Raw genomic sequence first — 19,554 nt, 5'->3', positions numbered from 1 at the left:
TTTAGCGATGTCGGGCAGACATGATTTACTACAGGGAATCATGTTCGCTCAACATTTGATAATTCTGCCCCAATGTCCCACCTAACAGCACTACCTTAGCCCCAATGTTAATTCCATTTATATTTTACCCCTTGGCTGCCAGTAACATACAAATGAATGATTTTACCTCTTTAGCTGCCAGTAACAAGTAAATAGAATTGATTTACCTTGTCTGCCCCTCACTACTTTCTGCTCCATACTGTAGTGCATATAGGCAGGGAGGTTGTTTTTTTTTTTTTTTTGCACAAGCACTTGTTAATTTACAATATTTAAATCTAATTAAAAATATTTAAGGAAAAATGGTCTCTTTATATGTCAATTAAAAACATGGTGGGAAGGGGCATATGAGGTGGGAGGGGCAAGGGAGGTAGGAGGGAGGAGCACAGGAGGTGGGAGGGGCAATAGGGTAGAGGAGGGGCGGAGGAGGTAGGTAGGTGGAGCAAAGAGGAGGTGGGGGCCCTGCCACACTTTTGCCCAGGGGCCCTGGCTGCTCTCAGTCCGACCCTGGTAGGAAGTCTGATGACCTTGATAAATCGTGACTGCAGGTTCTCTTGTGAGAAAATGCAGTCGTAGCGGAAGAGACGTTTTGATAAATCGAGCCCTTAGTGTTGGAGCAGAACATGCCCTTTGATTGTATTAGCGAGATAGACTGAGGATAGTGCGGTGTATCTGGGCACAAAGTACAGCACATGCACATCACGGGGACCAGGTGCTATATTCCTAACCCAGGTAGACCTCCTGATAGGACTAGTAGAACCAGTCCGGGGGGGGGGGGGTTTGTAAATTAAGGGATTTTCAATAGTGAATTGCATAAAAACGCAGTAAAAACGTAAACAGTAAATTATTATGAAGATTTTATTTTTAGAATGAGCATTTCAATGAAATAAAGTTTTTTTTAAGCATCATGTCCCTTTAATACATATGTTTACTGTCCCTTTAAATGTTCATACACACTGGATTCGCATTGACAAGATAGATTTCAATGTATATAGAAAATATATTTATCATTAGCTGTTAAAAACGTCTCCAAAACGTTGCACAGCTTATCTGACATAAATAGTAACACAAAAATATGTATTATCTGCCGTTATGGTGTCCGTATTGTCTTAGAACGAAGCTGCTGATAAAACTTTTTGAAAGAAAAAAAAAAAAAAAAAACAGTAGGTGGGAGCATTACTGTCCTGAGAGTCAGAGGTTGGGAGCCATGGGAGGGGCGTGGTTTGCGCGGTGTGTACATTGTGTGTGGTATCAATCATTGCAGGCAAAGAGTCCCAGGCTGGATTAGGCCATTACAACAATTCGGGAGAACAATGAAGCCCATCTACGGTGTCCCCAAATTTCTCACCAAGATAATGGCTTTAGTGGAGGATTCGTTTACCGATGATTATATCTGCTGGAGCCAGGCAAGGATGGCTGCGGGTGCACAGGGGTGGCGGGGGCATAATGGTGGGACATAACAGGCTAATGCTTGTATTAATGTGTACGAGTGCAGTATAGCTAGATGTTTTCCATTGCCAGGTCTTTGCTTTAATACGAATAAGCAATGTATGAAGCACTCGCTGGGATTCGCTTCTCGACTACAAATGAGGGTTGCAGCGGATTGCTATGGTCATAACAGTTTAACTTTTCGGATAACACATATTGTAAAAAGACAGAATAATTGGGCATTATGTATAAATGTGGCACACTCATGTTGCTTTATCCAATACGCCGCCTGATATAGCTATTGGAGCTTCTCTCTGTTGATGTAGTAATATAAATGAATCCATTGACTTGGAGCGCGCGTCTATACAGCCTATTATGATCTTGATCAAAATGGAAGCAAACAATGGCACCTGAAATAGGGTTTATGTTTTCCACGACCATTGTTGTCCTATGGTGTGATTCGTCCTATTGTAGTACAATGTTAACATCCTTTCGAAAAGGAAGTGTAAGAAATGGTAAAATGATTTTGCGAACTTGAGCACCTGGGATACTTTTTTACTAGGTCGGTTTAGGAAATATTTTTGTTACCTGGGATATAAATTATTGTACATATTTATTTTTTATTTTGTAATGTTTCTGTTTGCAAAATGCATTAAGCCAAATTGTATTTTTTGCTGGCCTTCTTATTCAGCTGTATTATAGACTATTCTACTATTTTTTTTTTATTGCAGATCATTTTAAAATACTAGGATTATAGTTATAAAATATGTCTAGGTTATTAATGCCTGAATTCTGCAGAACATGTCACTTGCATGTCTTTGCTGATTGATTTACTTCAATCAATAAATCCATGCTTGAATTGTATTAGTGATTTTTCAATGTATAAAGACTATAAAAGATATCCCTTTTTGCATGTTAGTCATCTGTTTACATTTAACACAATTTACATTTGTACTCCTAATGATTACTTTTATTAACATTAGTTGGTATCATCATTTTAATAATAATGTTAATACTCACTTTTAGGCTTTGGACTTTGTTATTTCTGCATTTAAAGTGAAAGTAAATGTAAATTATAGGGACCACTATAAATATGAGAAGTAATTACTGTCTCTCTTTAAATTCAGGAATGCCTTTTTTTTTAATATTACAATTGAGCTTTTGGATTCCTAGGAAGCGTCTCCCTGGTTGTCTCAAGGATGCAGCATTTATACTTATATTCATTCAGCTGTGGAAATAGAAAGTACAGTAGCTTACTGAGAATGTAGGTGTCTGTGACAACCAGGAACTCTGCTATATCCCATCAAAGTAATACAAACAATAATGTTGTCTTTATTGTGGACAGATAAAAAAAACAATACATGTCGCATTGTTTTTCTGTTCACAATAAAGATGACGTTATTGTGAAGGTGCTGTGGACCATTATCGTTTATATTCTGCTGTGGGTGGTACATCCAACCAAAAGGTGATCGGCTGGCCCATACACTCGGCCACCATTAGGGGGTGACAGGAGTGACTCCTGTCAGGGGCCCAAAGGGCCAGGGGTCCCCATGAGGCAAGGAGAACTATTTAATTTAAAAACATTTTTTTTATATATATATATATATATATTTATTTTTTTTAATTTTGACAACCACCCAACCACCGGAGGGTACTACAGCAGAGTGCTATTGAGCATGGGAAATGTTATTTGAAGGAGTAAAGCAATTATCATTTGAGAGAATTTCTGAGTGTGCACTAAACCACTATGCACAGTGTGAGACGGATTTGGCACTTAAGTTTGTACACTGTGTGCCTGAGTCAGACGGCAGATCACTTTCATTTGCAGAGGAGGCAGGACTTAGTAAATGTTTTTTTTTATTTCTTTGCGCAATTTAGGATTGTAACTTCAGTGTAGTAGTAGTTGTATGGTGGAGCCAGGGGTCCATAAAAACACTTTTTTAGCAATATGCAGCAGTGTATTTGTTTATTTGACAATGCTGTAGAAATTCTATATTTAAAGCCATGCAGAAATGTTTCCTCCTCAATACACAAATGGTAGGTGCCCTTTTGGCAGATATGAGTTTGTTTTTTTAAATTAATATATATATATTTTAATTACATTCCAGTTTAGTGCCCTTTTATGCAAGGACTTTCCGGATGCAAGGAGGCATTTTATCTAAGATTTTTACATCTGCATAAAATATTATACTCTCAGACTAAGATTACTCAGTGTTTGAAATGAGACAGGCTAACTTAATACTGTTCAGTTTACACTACAGCTGACTTAATTTTGAAATACATACAAACAAGCCTAAATCCTGCATTTAACCAGATCTAATGGTATGACTGAGTACCACAGCTTATGGTTCCACCAAGACCATATTCAGCATTTTCAAAATCTATAAGTACAGCTGACAGATGGGAACATTTGTACACCATATTTGAAGTGGTGCTCTTGGTTGGGGAAAATGGGGAAAAAAAACTTACATGTCAACCTTTCAAAAGTACTTTTCTTCATCTAGCCATCTACCCAGATCATTAATGTACAATTTTGAATTCACAGAATTATTTTTGTTTGCACATTTACAAATATGATTATTTAAAAAGTGATCTCTTTAATTTCTGCATTTTTTTTATCATGCATGTCACACACTGTTGATTTAAGGGATGCAATGTGCAGAAATTTTACCTCCTGTGGGTGTCTGTGTTTATGTATTTGTGCTTTTGTTTGTGTCTCTGAGTGTGTATGTATTTTTTTTTCTGTGGGTCTCTCTGTGATGGTGGGTGTGTGTATGTATGTGTTTTCTATGGATGTCTCTGTTAGGGTGTGTGTATGTCTGAATTTTCTGTGTATGTCTGTGTGTTTTCTGTGAGTGTCTCATTGAGGGTCTGTGTGTTTTATGTGGTTGTCTCTCTATGTGTGGATGTCTGTGTTTTCTGTTGGTGTCTGTGTGTGTGGATGTCTGTGTGTGTTTTCTGAGGCTGTCTCTGTCAGTGTTTCCTTGGGTGTATGTGCAAGTTTGTGTGTGTGCATTGTCTGTTCCTTTTTAGGACATTTTGACCTTTACTACTGATTATTCACATCTTTCTACAGACTTTGAGGCTGAGACCTTTCCGGAAGTCACCAATCCACCATTTAACCTTTAAATTATTGTTTAGGCAGTTCAGGGCCCTTCCTTTCAGCCACTGCATGCTGTTGGCATCTTCCTTGACAAAAAGATAATCAGAACTCCATATTTTGTTTTGTAAACCTCCTTTTTGACAAAACTGTAGTCTACCTCATTACTTGTCAGGTCAATGTAAACAAGTGCTGGGTGTCTGTGTCTGAGTGTGTTTGTGTTTCTTTTTGTGTCTGCTAGAGTGTCTATGTGGATCTTTATGTGTGTGTCTGTGTGTTACTACCTTTACAACATTTCCAAGTTTGACTACACTTAAAGGGACACTACACTATAAAATTGTTTCTCCCTTAATGTGTTTCCAATAACTTTTTATCAGATGCAGAGTATAAAATGCATGAGATTTGCTTTTTAAGGCTTATTTGTGTATATGAATTAGCCGATTTTGTGTTTTGAAGCCACAACCTAATTAAATGGGTTGAGCTTGTAGGTATAATCGGATATCATTACTTTATAACATTGTGTACATATTCCTGCTTATTTATCTTACATCTGTCTATAAACCAATCACAAATACTTGGAGAGAACAATGGAAAATTTTACATTTTATTACCTTATCTCTTCTATAACCCACTGGGAGTGTAATCTTTTCTAATTGCTGTGTTAACACGGCTTGGTCTCGAGGCCAAAAACTTTCAGGATAGGTGGGGATACCACAGGCTAAATAAACTATTTCAAATGCCAATATGAAGGCAAAGGAAATACTTGCAAACAATTTAATACACTCTAGCAGGTAAAGTCATTGAGAATAAATTAAAGGGGAGAACATTTTGAGTAAACTGTCCCTTTAAGAATAAAGTGCATATATGTTTTAGTCACTTGGTCAAAAATTGCACATGTCAAAGGGGGGGGGGTGCTGATCAATGGTTAAATCAGGGGCCCCAAAATTTCTAGTGGCGGCTCTGCATACACTATATAGCGCACACCCCAGTGATATGTTGTCTCCCTGTCTTTTCAAAGCCGGCAAGCCGCACATGTGCAGCACCCTCCTTCCAGCTATAATATCTGTTTTAAGAAGACCGACAGATCCATCCTTTTTATTTAACGGACAGTAAACGCTTTTAATTTGTAATGTGAACATTTTAATATGTGTAGTGAAAAGTATTCAATAATATACTTTATTTTACCCCCTTTTCCTTTCATTTAAATGGAAATGAAACAAAAAAAAAATCAGGATTCAGATAGAGCATACAAATTTAAACAACTTTCCAATGTACTCCCATTATCAATTTTGCTTAGTTTTCTTTGTTATCATTTATTGAAGGTGCAGCATTGCACTTCTTGGAGCTAGCTGAACACATGGGTAAGCCCAATGACAACAGGCATACATGTACAGCCACCAATCAGCAGCTAGCTTCCATCTCTTGAGCCTATCTAGGTATGCTTCTCAATAAAGTATACCAAAAGAACAAAGCAAATTTGATTGTAGAAGTAAATTCATAAGTTATTTAAAATTGTATAGTCTGTCTGAATTGTGGAAAAATAAAATATTTTAGGTTTTATATCCCTTTAAGTCTGGAAGTTGTGAATTTTTTGGAAGTGAACTCTGCAGGCTTCACAAACCTAAGCCTTGTAAATATCTGTTCCTGAATGACTTCAGCAGAGATGATAAAATAAGAAACTATAAAACCATTGCATAATTTTATAAGAACATGGCAGTGGCAAGCTTTGTTTATAACGTTTACAATTTTTGTTTTTTCTAATCAAGGCAAGTTGTTTGTGGATTTTGCCTACTGAAAAACAATTGAAGTAAACGTGGTGTCGCTGCATTAAAAAAACACACTGACCTAGTATGTTATTTAGTTGCAAGAATCTTTCCTCTTTTTAAAGACCCTGAGGTACTGATATCTTCTGCAACTGTTAACAAAGAATCCAGTTTGATATATGACAATCATGTATCGTCTTGCACCTAAATAGCAATATATTAAGTTGAAAAAACACTGTACAATTGCAGTCTTCCCATTGAGAACCATCAACAGGGTGTATATTGACCTTGCAACAAGGGCTCGGTTCAATGCGGTTTTCAGCTTCCATTTTTTTTTTATTATTATTATTAAGTTAATGCTTTGAGGTTTCAGCTTTTATTTTAGGATAACCATAAATCTTTATTTCCAGATGCTTTTCTTATAGTGAAAATCTTTTTGCATATGTTTATCTTATCTCTTCGACTGAGCAATTTTGGGCAGATATAAATGAGCTTCTGTACATAGCAAGCAATCAAGTTTTTAATAACCAATTCTTTTTCAAAATGTGAGTAGAAAGTTTTATATGCAGTGAAAAATCCAGGAACTCATACTTCATTGAATTTTGTTTGTGACTCCTAATTGTTTTGGACCAGTTTATTAATATAACTGGACACACTGTTTCACTAGCTTCTCAATAGTTTTAAAGGGGCGTTAAACACAAAAAATATTTTTTAATGATTCAGATCATACAATTTGAACCTACTTTCCAATTTACTTCTATTATCAAATTTACTTCAGTCTCTTGGTATAATTTAAGAGCAGCAAGGCATACGAGCAATCAGCATCTGGTTCCCTGCAGTGCATCACTGCTCCTGAGCCTACCTAGGTCTAATTTTCAACAAAGGGAACAAAGTAAATTCAATAAAATAAGTAAATTGTTTAAAATTGCATGCTTTTATCTCAATCATGAAAGTTTAATTTTGACTTTACCGTTCTTTAAAAGATGGAAGAAAGATTGCAGAAGGGGTTGTAAGAATTGATTGATTAGATCAAGTATAAATTGAGGTAAGAGTCAACAGCAAATCTGAAAATCTATCATAGGGCTAGCTTTATTATTGAAGTTCTCTATTTTTTCCTTTTATTTTCTCACTGAGAATGAATCCCCTTATTTATCATTTGAAAATGCGCCTAAAATAAGGGCAATTTGACTCCAGAATTCTCTCACAAATGTGCACACAAAAGTTCATCCGTAAGTACTGTGGAGAACAGCTTTGAAATCTGTTATCTTTCTGCTCTGGTTGTGCGCACATTTAGCTTTATCATGGATGGATACTAAACCCACATTTTTTTTTCTTCCATGATTATGATAGAGCATGCAATTTTAAGCAACTTTCTAATTTACTCATCAAATTTTCTTCGTTCTCTTGCTATCTTTATTTTTAAAAGCAGGATTTTAAGCTTAGGAGCTGGACCATTTTTGGTTCAGACCCTGGGTAGCGATTGCTGGCTAAAATTTAAATTGCCCCATGCAAAATGCAAATTTAATGTTCACTTATTGAGAATATATATATATATATATATATATATATATATATATATATATATATATATATATATATATATATATATATATATATAAAATATAAGCAATTTCTATATCTTGCTCCATACCCTGGGTAATACTTACCAGTGAGACCCTCTACTGAGGGGTGCAGACCGAGCTATCCACTCCCCTCGTTTACCATAAAAGACTTAGAGAGACACCACCCCTTCCTCCTCTGAGAGTTGTCCAGCCAAAACAGGTGAACCAAACAAAGGGAGGGAGCCTAGTAAGTATTACCCTGGCTATGGGCCAAGATATAGAAATTGCTTATATTTTGTTGTTAATTTCCAATTATCTTGGCCCCCCTGGTAATACCAGTGTGAGAATACAGATCAATAATAAAAGAGAGGGTGGGAAATAAATGCAAAATACTGCAAAAAATATAAATATTTATTCCTTAACAGAAGAAGATATCTTTCGGCCGAATTTGACAGCAGCTGACTGACTAACATCCAGCTTATAATGCAAGATAAAAGTGTTATACGATTTCCAAACTGCGGCTTCACAGATTTCTTCAGGAGAAGTGTCAGCCCTTGTGGTATGAGCCTTAAGCCCTTCATGTACCTGTTGCCCTTTTTCTTTATAGGTTCTTGAAATAGCCTGCACAATACAGCGAGACACTGTCATTGGTGATGGAGCTTGACCTTGACGAGGACCTTTAGGAACAATGAATAACCTTTCACTCTTAAGAATATCTTGAGACATAAATATGAAGACATCGGACCACATCCAAACGATACAATGGTTTACTTTGAGAATCTAAGTTTTTAGGGCAAAAGTAAGGAAGAACAATATCCTGGTGTTTATGAAAGTCGGATACCACTTTGGGAAGGATTTCGGGAACAGTACAAAGTACTACCTTGATGAAAGATGATGTTAGAGTCTTTAACAGACAAAGCTTGAAGTTCAGATACTCGATGGGCCGATGTGATGGCCACTAGAAAAATGGTTTTCAAGATGAGAAACCATAAGGAAACTTTACATAAAGGTTCAAAGGGAGATTCCACAAGAGTCCAAAACCAAAGGCAGGTCCCAGGATGGAATTCATGTTTTGACAGATGGACGGATATGACCTAAAGCTTGAAAGAATTGAATTACCTGAGGGCCCTGAGCCCAGCTAATACCAGATATTGCAGGAATTTGAACTTTAAGGGTTCTAGCACTGAGGCCTTGAAGAAAACCATTGTGAAGGAAATCCAGCAGATGAAATATCTTGATTGTTGCTGTAGTGATATTATGTGAAATCATCCATGATGAGAAATTCAATAATATGCTTTACATGTAGTTTCCTTTCGAGCCTGAAGAAGCGTTTAAATGACAAGAGAGCTGAAACTCAAGAGATTTGAAGATGCCATGGAGGTTGAATTGCTAGTTTGAGTACCAGAGGAAACCAAGGCCTGCAAGGCCAGAAGGGAAGAATGACAATGAAGGTAGCTCATTCCAGCAGAATCCTTTTCAATAATCTTGGGATGAGAGGAATTAGAGGAAAGACATATGAGGTTGTATGACCAATTGTGGAGAAAGGCATCCACTCCTAAGGCAAGAGGTGTCGGGTGACAGCTGAAGAACTTTGGAACCTGAAGATTCAATGCAGAGGCCATGAGATCGATTTCTGGAAGTCCCCAGAGACTGATTATCCTCCAACAACCACCTGCTCAGTTGCCATTCGGTTGGAGAAATTAGACTTCTGCTCAAGTAGTCTGCCTTGACATTCTCTATCCCCGGGATATGGACTGCAGAGAGAAACTGTATGTGGCGTTGTGTCCATCTGAAGATTGGGGGTACCTCCTTGGAACTACAGATAAGCTGCCACTGTCCTGTTGTCTGTTAGGATCTTTACCTCTTTTCCCTCCAACAGTTGCTCAAATGCAAGGAAAAGAATACTTCCCTGATTTCCAGAAGGTTTGATGGAAGAGATTGATGTTGCTTCTCCCACGTTCCTTGGGCATTTGTCTTGATGCCCCCCATCCAGTCTTGCTGGCATCTGTTTGCACAATGATCCAATTTGGCTCCTGAAGAGGAAGTCCCCTTGATAAGTTCTTGGACTGTGACCACCAGAGAAGAAAGATTTTCAAACTTGCATGTATTCTGATATGCTGGGACAGTCCCCAGCGTCTGTTGAATTCTTGTAAGAAGTGTGTTTTGAAATGGGCACATTCTCCATCTGGCCCATCTGACCATATGGATTACTGAGAACATGTGACCTAGGAGCTTCATCCATTGGCGGGCTGTGAGGTATTTGACATGGCAGAACAGCTGGAAATATTTTAGAATAAATTTGATTCAAACATCTGGAAGAGATACAATCTCCTTTTGTGTATTAAAGTGTGCTCCTAGAAACACTAGCTTTTGACAGGGTCGAAGCTAGTTTTTTTGAAAATGTATGTTCCAACCGTGATCAGGAAGGATAGACCTGTCCTGTGGGCAAATGCTTGTTGTTGTGAACTTGCCAGGAGAAGGATATAGTCTAGATATAGATTATGAATAACTCTTTGACACGTAGTTCTGCTATAAGGACTAACACCTTTTGTAAAGACTCTTGGAGCAGTGGATATTCCGAAGGGAAGAGCTGAAAATAGAAAATGTTGGTCTCCGACCGTGAAACAGAGAGGACCTTTCTGTGGCATTCTGCAATAGGAATATGGAAGTATGCATCTTTGAGATCTACAGAAAGCAGGTAAGCTTTTAGTGGGATAAGATTGATTCCTGACAGAACAGACTCCATCTTGAAGTGCTGAACCTTGAGAAAGGTGTTGATAACTCAAAGATCCAGAAGCGGTCTCCTGGAACTTTTTTTTTTTTTACCAGAAAAAGAGGTGAATAAAATCATTTGTTGTAATCTCGAATTGGTTTTGCACATGCGTTTGCTGATGAACTCGAGAATGGCCTTCAGTTTCACAGGATCCCTGGGGAGTGAAGTTTTTACTAAGCTAGGAAGACTTGGTTTTCTCGAACTCCAAATTATATCAGTCTTGAAGAATCCCCAGAACCCAATGGTCTGATATACTGGATGCCCAGACCTCTCTGAAATTGAGTAACCTTCCTCCCAGAGGAAAGTTCTGGGACGGCCCACCATCGTTTTTTAGCCTGAAAGTAAGGAAAGGACTTACCATGTCCCCTACCTCTAAACTGAAAGTTAGATCTTCCATCCTGATGCTGAAATAATTCCCTTCTAGAGGAAGCCTTGAAATTTTGATGCAGATTACGCTGCCTGTGGACAAGAGGGCCCCTTTCGGCTTCTGGAAACCTGTAGGAGAAAAGGACTCTTACCTCCTATTCTCTTTGATATTAAAGTTTCCAGTTGCTTACCAAACAGCATATCCCCCTTTTAAAAGAAAGACTCAGTAAATTCAACTTGGAACCTGGGTCAGCTTCCCAATGTTGCAGCCATAGGGCCCTTCTGACAAGTTTAGCAGTAGTCATAGACTTTGCATTAAGCTCCAAAATATTAGCAGCAGCTGATAAGCAGAACTAAGTAACCATATTAAAATCTGCAAGAAAAGATGTAACATTTTCATTATCTTGTAAAGAAAAAGACAGGTTAGAAGACCACACTTCAGTAGCTTTCAGGGTTGAAAATAGAGCAAGTAGAGGATGAAATAAGGCCCCTTGTTGAAGATAGTCTCATTAAATTTTGTTCCATTTTTTTTATCCATGACATCTTTAAGTGATCCTGCATCATCTACAGGGAAAATCATCTTTTTTTTTTTTTTTTTTTTTTTTTTTTTTTTAAATCTAGCAATTGCAGCGCCAATCTTGGGAGTAGAAAAAAATTGGTTATGCAAAGATATTTTTCCAAAAGAAATTTTTTATATATTTTATCAGGAACTGTTTATCTGGTTTAGAAAAAAAACATTTAAGTATATAGACTTCAGATTATCAGAAACAGGAAAGAACTGATTTGGTGCAGAATTTGAATTAAACCAATCAGATGGTACTTGAAACAGTTCATCTGCAATGCCCAGGGAACTATTAATCCCTTTAATAAACTAATTTTTTAAAAATTACATGTACAAATTTATTCTCAGGCTAAGCTTTGCATATAAAACTCAAGCAATGAATAATTTACAGTTTAATGTGCCTTTTAAAGTGATGGTAAATTCACTTCCATAACTTCACATAGTATGAAAACTCTTCTCCTAACTAGCATATCGATATGCTTATTTTGTTCCAATGTCAAATCTACTTTTAATACCGAGCAGCCTCTCTGATTAATTTTCCCTTAGGCTTCTTTGACTGGCAGCTCTTTAAGCCAATCAGTTCAACTTCCAGCTTGAGTTCCAAGCACGGGAGCGTGCTGGGATTAATTTACATGCGGCGGTGAGACTCTGATTGGCTGAAAGAGCTGCTAGTCAAAGAAGCCTAAGGGAAAATTATTCAGAGAGGCTGCATTGAATCGGGGAACGGAGCCTGACAAACGCTCAGTATTAAAAGTAGATTTGACATTGGAACAAAATAAGCATATCGATATGTTAGTTAGGAGAAGAGTTTTCATACTATGTGAAGTTATGGAAGCGAATTTACCATCACTTTAAAGTCACATTAAACCGTAAATTATTAATTGCCTGAGTGTTGTATGCAAAGCTTAGTCTGAGAATAATTTGTACATGTAATTTTTAAAAATTATATTCTTTAAATATTGAAAAAATGAGGGCAACATTCTAATAATTTTCATAAAGTAGTGGGTGCCGCCATATTGTAACTTAGGTTGCTTTTTTTGCTACAGTCAATTGGGAATGGTTATAAATGGCTTACTAGAGGGTGCAACCAATGACTGTTGAATATAGCGGTGTCTGAACTTGCATGTTTAACATAAATTGGAAAGCCCACAAAATTCAGAATTAAATTACAGGAAAGGAGAACAAAATAAACAAAGTATATTGCAAAGTTTTTTTTACTATGTGTAATTGAGGTGTTTAATGTATCTTTTTAAATGGACAGTCTAGTATAAATTAAACTTTCATTATTCAGATAGGACTTTTAATTTTAATCGACTTTCCAATTTACTTTTATCATCAAATTTGCTTTTTTTCTCTTGGTATTCTTAGTTTAAACTAAACATAGGTAAGAATCGTATGCTAATTTCTAAGCCTTTGAGGGCTGCCTCTTATCACATGCTTTTTAAATCTCTTTTCAACACAGAGACAGAAAGTACACGTGGGCCATATAGATAACACTGTGTTCAGGCACAGGGGGTTATTTAAGATCTAGCACAATACAATGCTAAATTTAAGACAATAGATAAGAAACAGTCACAGTCATGTGATCAGGGGGCTGGAAGAAGGTTCCTAGATACAAGGTAATCACAAAGGTAAAAAGTATATTAATATAACTGTGTCGGTTATGCAAAACTGGGGAATGGGTAATAAAGGGATTATCTATCTTTTAAAACAATAACAATTCTATGGTTGACTGTCCCTTTAAGAATTAATATTATAGGTTAATGCAGGGTTTGACAAACCCAGGAGCCTAGCAGCCACTGGCTCCTAGACTTTTGCTCCTGGCTCCTAACTTTTTGGGTCTCACTGTCTCACTATCTGGCTCCTAAATATTCATATTAGCTCTTACATTTTAAACCGATATGTTGACCCCTGGGATAGGTTTCGTCTCGTGTGTATCAGTCACCAAATAGACAAATCAGATAGAAAATGTCAAACACAGGGTACTCCCATTTCCATAGAGCACCCTTATGTGCTAGTAGACGCAGGCTGGCAGTATAAAGGTTGTGTCGGCTCACCTCCTCCCGACAGCTGCACGTAGTCCAGGGACAGCTCAAACACACTCAGTGATGAACCAGTCAGTAGACCCAACACATATGTGCACCTGACAATTAGGGCTTGTAAACACTGTTGTAGTTTAAAAACATATTTATTAAAGCCATATAAAATTCAAACAGGCCTGAGGAAACAGCGTAATTGCTGAGAAACGCGTTGCATATCTGGGGGTACAGACTTTGTATACCCACCAATTTTTAACACTCTATTGTTTGAATTTTATATGGTTTTAATAAATCAGTTTTTAAACTACAACAGTGTTTGCAAGCCCTAATTGTCAGGTGCACATATGTGTTGGGTCTACTGACTGGTTCATCACTGAGTGTGTTTGAGCTGACCCTGGACTATTCATTATCTGTATATACTTTTGTTTCACCTTGTATGTTTTATGTATTCTATCGTTAGAGCCATTTTTATAGTTCTTGTTGGATTATATTCACGAATATATGCCTTCCTGTTCAACACCACCCTTATCTGCTATATCAATAACCAAGTTATCCAATTTTTATGGGGGTCGTGGTGTAAAGAATTGAAAAAAGTTAGAGCATGATAAGTAATAATTGTATTTTATATACAGTAGAATCTCAATTATCCGGAACTCAAGCAACCGGCACTCTCAAGCAACCGGGAAAGAAAAAAAAAAAAGTAAACATGTAAAGCATAAATGTGCTAAAGAAACAGTCTGGATCTCTTTAAACAGCAGGAGCTGCGGTAACCCTTGTTCACATTCATTAGAAAACAGATATAGGGACAGAAATAGACTGTGGAACATACGATTGCATCAGCTTTGCAATCAGGGCGGGTCTAATTTGCGGTGGCTTTAAAGGGACAGTCTACACCAGAATTTGTATTGTTTAAAAAGATAGATATTCCCTTTTATTAACCATTCCCTAGTTTTGCACAACCAACACAGTTATATAAATACACTTTTTACCTCCTGTGATTATCTTGTATCTAAGCCTCTGCAAACTGCCCCCTTATTTCAGTTCTTTTGACAGACATCCCTTTTAGCCAATCGGAGCTGGCTCACGCATGAGCACAGTGTTATCTATATGACACACATGTACTAACACACTCTAGTGGTGAAAAACTATCAAAATGCCCTTAGTGAAGAGGCGGCCTTCGGGGGCTTAGAAATTAGCATATGAACCTCCTAGGTTTAGCTTTCAACTAAGAACACCAAGAGAACAAACCAAAACTGGTGATAAAAGTAAATTGGAAAATTTGTTTAAAATGACATTCTCTATCTGAATCTTGAAATTTTATTTTGGACTAGACTGTCCCTTTTAACTTTTTGGTGCAGTATCCCTCTGTCATGTATCCATCTGTGGAACGAGTACTGTACTTCCGGACCAGGGGTCACACTACCGGCTGGCAGAGGAGAGCCCAATGGGAGGATCCACAAAGATGTAACGGCTCAATATCTTGCTGAAAACAATGCATTTATTCAGGATATACACTTGTATTTTATCCTGAATAAACACATTGTTTTCAGCAAGAGATTGAGCCGTTCTGGGAATCTGGGTTATAGAACTAGAGCTATTTTTAATAGTGACTCTCAAGCAGAATTACACTTATCCGGAATCTACCAATCCCCATGGGTGCCGGTTAATTGAGATTCTACTTTAGTCAATGACTGCTTCACTTGTTAATTTTAAGATGATGGTTACTATTGGTGTGTTTCACTTGTTACTCTTAATATGAAAATGATTAGTGGCATGAGTTTATATTGGCCTATTGTTTATTAAAATGTTTTGCAACCGTATTTAGAAAAATAAACAATGTATGTCCACCTTAAGAATGTAAAAAGGCAGGCCAGGTGTTGAGCCAATTATACAATAGCAATTTGGTATTGTTTTAAATATACACAATGGTAATAGTAAACCTGTTTTCTTGCCAAAGTGCGTCAGATAAATTAGGCCAGCTGGTTAAAATGTGTGCTCTTTTAAACAAAGACAAATAAAAAAAGACTTTCTCTTGTAAGGTGTATCCAGTTCACGGATTCATCCATTACTTGTGGGATATTTTCCTTCCCAACAGGAAGCTGCAAGAGGATCACCCACAGCAGAGCTGTCTATATAGCTCCTCCCCTAACTGCCACTCCCAGTCATTCTCTTGCAGCTCTCGACAAGAAATGAAGTATCAAGAGAGATGTGGTGAATTAGTGTAGTCCATCTTCAATCAAAAGTTTGTTATTTTTAAACGGTACCGGCGTTGTACTGTTTTTACCTCAGGCAGAAATTAGAAGAGTTTTGCCTGAGGTTTTTGATGATCTTAGCAGGTTGTAACTAAGGTCCACTGCTGTTCTTACACACAACTAGTAGTAGAGTATGGGAAAACTTCAGCTGGGGGAACGGCCTGCAGAATTAACTGCTCTGAGGTATGTTCAGTATATTTTTTTCTAGAGAGATAAGGTCTAGAAAATGCTGACAGTGCCTGATATATTTAAGGTAAGCCTGATTGCAGTGATTTAACAAACGACTGGCATCATGCTTGCAGTAAAGGGTAATATTCATGTTACTTGCTCTTATGGCTTAGTATGTAAAACGTTTGCATGATATATAAAGAATGTTTTTTACTAAGGGTGATAAATCTTTATTTGGGGCCTAGTTTTCCACATGGCTGACTAGATTTCTCCTAGGAGTAGTTATTTATAGCCCTTTCACTTTGAGTGCATGGTGGGAGGGGCCTATTTTCGCGCTCTAATTGCGCAGTAGTTACATTCTGAGACATCCAGCTTCCCTGAAGGAGTCCCCTGACATATTGGATCTCTGTAAAGGGTTTTTGTGTCTACAAAAGTCGTTTTATGGGAAGGTAGGGGCCACAGTAGAGCTGTGGCAGTTTGCTTGTGACTGTTACAACGGTTTTACAGTTTTTCTTCTTCGTTTTTTGAGCCTGAGGGGTTAATCATCCATTTGCAAGTGGCTGCCATGCTATTTTAGTCTATTATACACACTGTAAAAATTTCGTAGAGTTTACTGCTTTTTTTCACTGTTTTGCAGTTTGTTTTTTGTTTTTCCCTTAAAGGCACATTACCGTTTTTTTATATTCTGCTTTTTCACATTTATTAAAGTGTTTTCCAAGCTTGCTGGTCTCATTATTAGTCTGTTAAACATGTCTGACATAGAGGAAAATCCTTGTTCATTATGTTTAGAAGCCATTGTGGAACCCCCTCTTAGAATGTGTACCAAATGCACTGATCTTACTATAAATTTTAAAGACCATATTCTGGATTTAAAAGATTTATCACCAGAGGAAATTGACAAGGGGGAAGTTATGCCGACTAACTCTCCCCACGTGTCAGAACCTATAACTCCAGCTCAAGGGACGCCAAGTACATCTAGCGTGCCCATTGGGTATACTTTACAAGACATGGCGGCAGTTATGAATCATACCCTTACAGAGGTATTGTCCAAACTGCCAGGGTTACAAGGAAAGCGAGATAGCTCTGGGGCTAGAACAAATACAGAGCTCTCTGACGCTTTAGTAGCTATGTCTGATATACCCTCACAATGTGCAGAAGCCGAAGCAGGAGAGCTTCTATCTGTGGGTGATTTTTCTGATTCAGAGAAGACACTTCAACCTGATTCTGATATGTCTACATTTAAATTTAAACTTGAACACCTCCGCGTGTTGCTCATGGAGGTTTTAGCAACTCTGGATGACTGCGACGCCATTGTAGTCCCAGAGAAATTGTGTAAGTTGGATAAATACTATGCAGTGCCTGTTTACACTGATGTTTTTCCAATCCCTAAGAGGTTTTCAGAAATTATTACTAAGGAATGGGATAGACCAGGTGTACCGTTCTCTCCCCCTCCTGTTTTTAAAAAGATGTTTCCTATAGATGCCGCCACACAGGACTTGTGGCAAACGGTCCCTAAGGTGGAGGGAGCAGTCTCTACCCTAGCGAAGCGTACAACTATCCCTGTCGAGGACAGTTGTGCTTTTCTAGATCCAATGGACAAAAAATTATAGGGTTACCTTAAGAAAATTTTTATTCAACAAGGTTTTATTCTCCAGCCCCTTGCATGCATTGCCCCTGTCACTGCTGCTGCGGCCTTCTGGTTTGAGTCTCTAGAAGAGGCTCTACAGGTAGAAACCCCATTGGATGATATCCTTGACAAGCTTAAAGCTCTTAATCTAGCCAATTCATTTGTTTCCGACGCCGTTGTTCATTTAACCAAGCTAAAGGCTAAGAACTCAGGTTTTGCTATTCAGGCGCATAGGGCGCTATGGCTTAAATCCTGGTCAGCTGACGTTACTTCAAAGTCTAAGCTTCTCAACATTCCCTTCAAGGGGCAGACCCTATTCGGGCCTGGACTGAAGGAGATCATTTCTGATATTACTGGAGGAAAAGGTCACGCCCTTCCTCAGGATAGGTCCAACAAATTATGGACCAAACAGACTAATTTTCGTTCCTTTCGAAACTTCGAGTGGCGCAGCTTCAACTTCCTCTAATACAAAACAAGAGGGAAATTTTGCCCAGTCCAAGCCGGTCTGGAGACCTAACCAGGCTTGGAACAAAGGAAAGCAGGCCAAAAACCTGCTGCTGTCTCTATGACAGCATGAAAGATCAGCCCCCGATCCGGAAACGGATCTAGTAGGGGGCAGACTTTCTCTCTTCGCCCAGGCTTGGGCAAGAGATGTCCAGGACTTCAAAGCTTCTTCCCCAAAAGGGAGATTTCATCTCTCACAATTATCTGCAAACCAGATAAAGAGAGAGAGGCATTCTTACATTGTGTTCAAGACCTCCTAGTTATGGGAGTGATACACCCAGTTCCAAAGGAGGAACAGGGGCAAGGCTTCTATTCAAATCTGTTTCTAGTTCCCAAGAAAGAGGGAACCTTCAGACCAATCTTAGATCTCAAGATCCTAAACAAATTTCTCAGGGTCCCATCCTTCAAGACGGAGACTATTCGGACCATCCTACCTATGATCCAGGAGGGTCAATATATGACTACCGTGGACTTAAAGGATGCTTATCTTCACATTCCGATACACAGAGATCATCATCGATTTCTCAGGTTCGTCTTCCTAGACAGACATTACCAGTTTGTGGCTCTTCCCTTTGGGTTAGCTACGGCACCAAGAATCTTTACGAAGGTTCTAGGGTCACTCCTAGCGGTCCTAAGGCCGCGGGGTATAGCAGTAGCCCCTTACCTAGATGACATTCTGATACAGGCGTTGAATTTTCAAATCGCCAGGTCCCATACGGACATTGTTCTGGCATTCCTGAAGTCTCATGGGTGGAAAGTGAACGAAGAAGAGAGTTCTCTATCCCCTCTCACACGAGTTTCCTTCCTAGGAACTCTGATAGATTCTGTAGAAATTAAGATTTACCTGACGGAGGCCAGGTTGTCAAAACTTCTAAATTCCTGCCGTGTTCTTTTATTCTACTTCTCGCTCTTCAGTGGCTCAGTTTATGGAAGTAATCGGCTTAATGGTAGCGGCAATGGACATAGTGACGTTTGCCCGCCTACATCTCAGACCGCTGCAACTCTGCATGCTCAGTCAGTGGAATGGGGATTACACAGATTTGTCCCCTCTACTAAATCTGGATCAAGAGACAAGGGATTCTCTTCTCTGGTGGCTATCTCGGGTCCATCTGTCCAAGGGTATGACCTTCCGCAGGCCAGATTGGACAATAGTAATGACAGATGCCAGCCTTTTGGGCTGGGGTGCAGTCTGGAACTCCCTGAAGGCTCAGGGCTCGTGGACTCAGGAGGAGGCACTCCTTCCGATAAACATTCTGGAACTAAGAGCGATATTCAATGCTCTAAAGGCTTGGCCTCAGCTTGCTGCGGTCAGGTTCATCAGATTTCAGTCGGACAATATCACGACTGTAGCCTACATCAACCATCAAGGGGGAA

At 38.5% G+C, this 19,554-nt stretch overlaps 1 protein-coding gene across 3 annotated transcripts in view; it reads left to right on the top strand.

The window, feature by feature from the left end:
- The first annotated feature begins 1,240 nt into the window (after nt 1–1,240).
- LOC128656690 (heat shock factor protein 2) overlaps nt 1,241–19,554 on the top strand; it is a 145,530-nt gene continuing 127,216 nt past the window's right edge. For 2 of the 3 annotated variants that reach the window (XM_053710783.1, XM_053710785.1), the window contains exon 1: nt 1,242–1,442. In XM_053710783.1, the coding sequence (XP_053566758.1) occupies nt 1,350–1,442 (93 nt within the window). In that variant the 5' untranslated portion in view covers nt 1,242–1,349. Of the gene's footprint in view, nt 1,443–19,554 lie in introns of all 3 variants that reach the window. The other variant, XM_053710784.1, reaches the window with a different exon arrangement.

This window comes from Bombina bombina, chromosome 4 (genome assembly GCF_027579735.1).
Source record: "Bombina bombina isolate aBomBom1 chromosome 4, aBomBom1.pri, whole genome shotgun sequence".
Lineage (NCBI taxonomy): Eukaryota > Metazoa > Chordata > Amphibia > Anura > Bombinatoridae > Bombina > Bombina bombina.
This window is presented reverse-complemented; position numbering and strand designations above follow the sequence as displayed.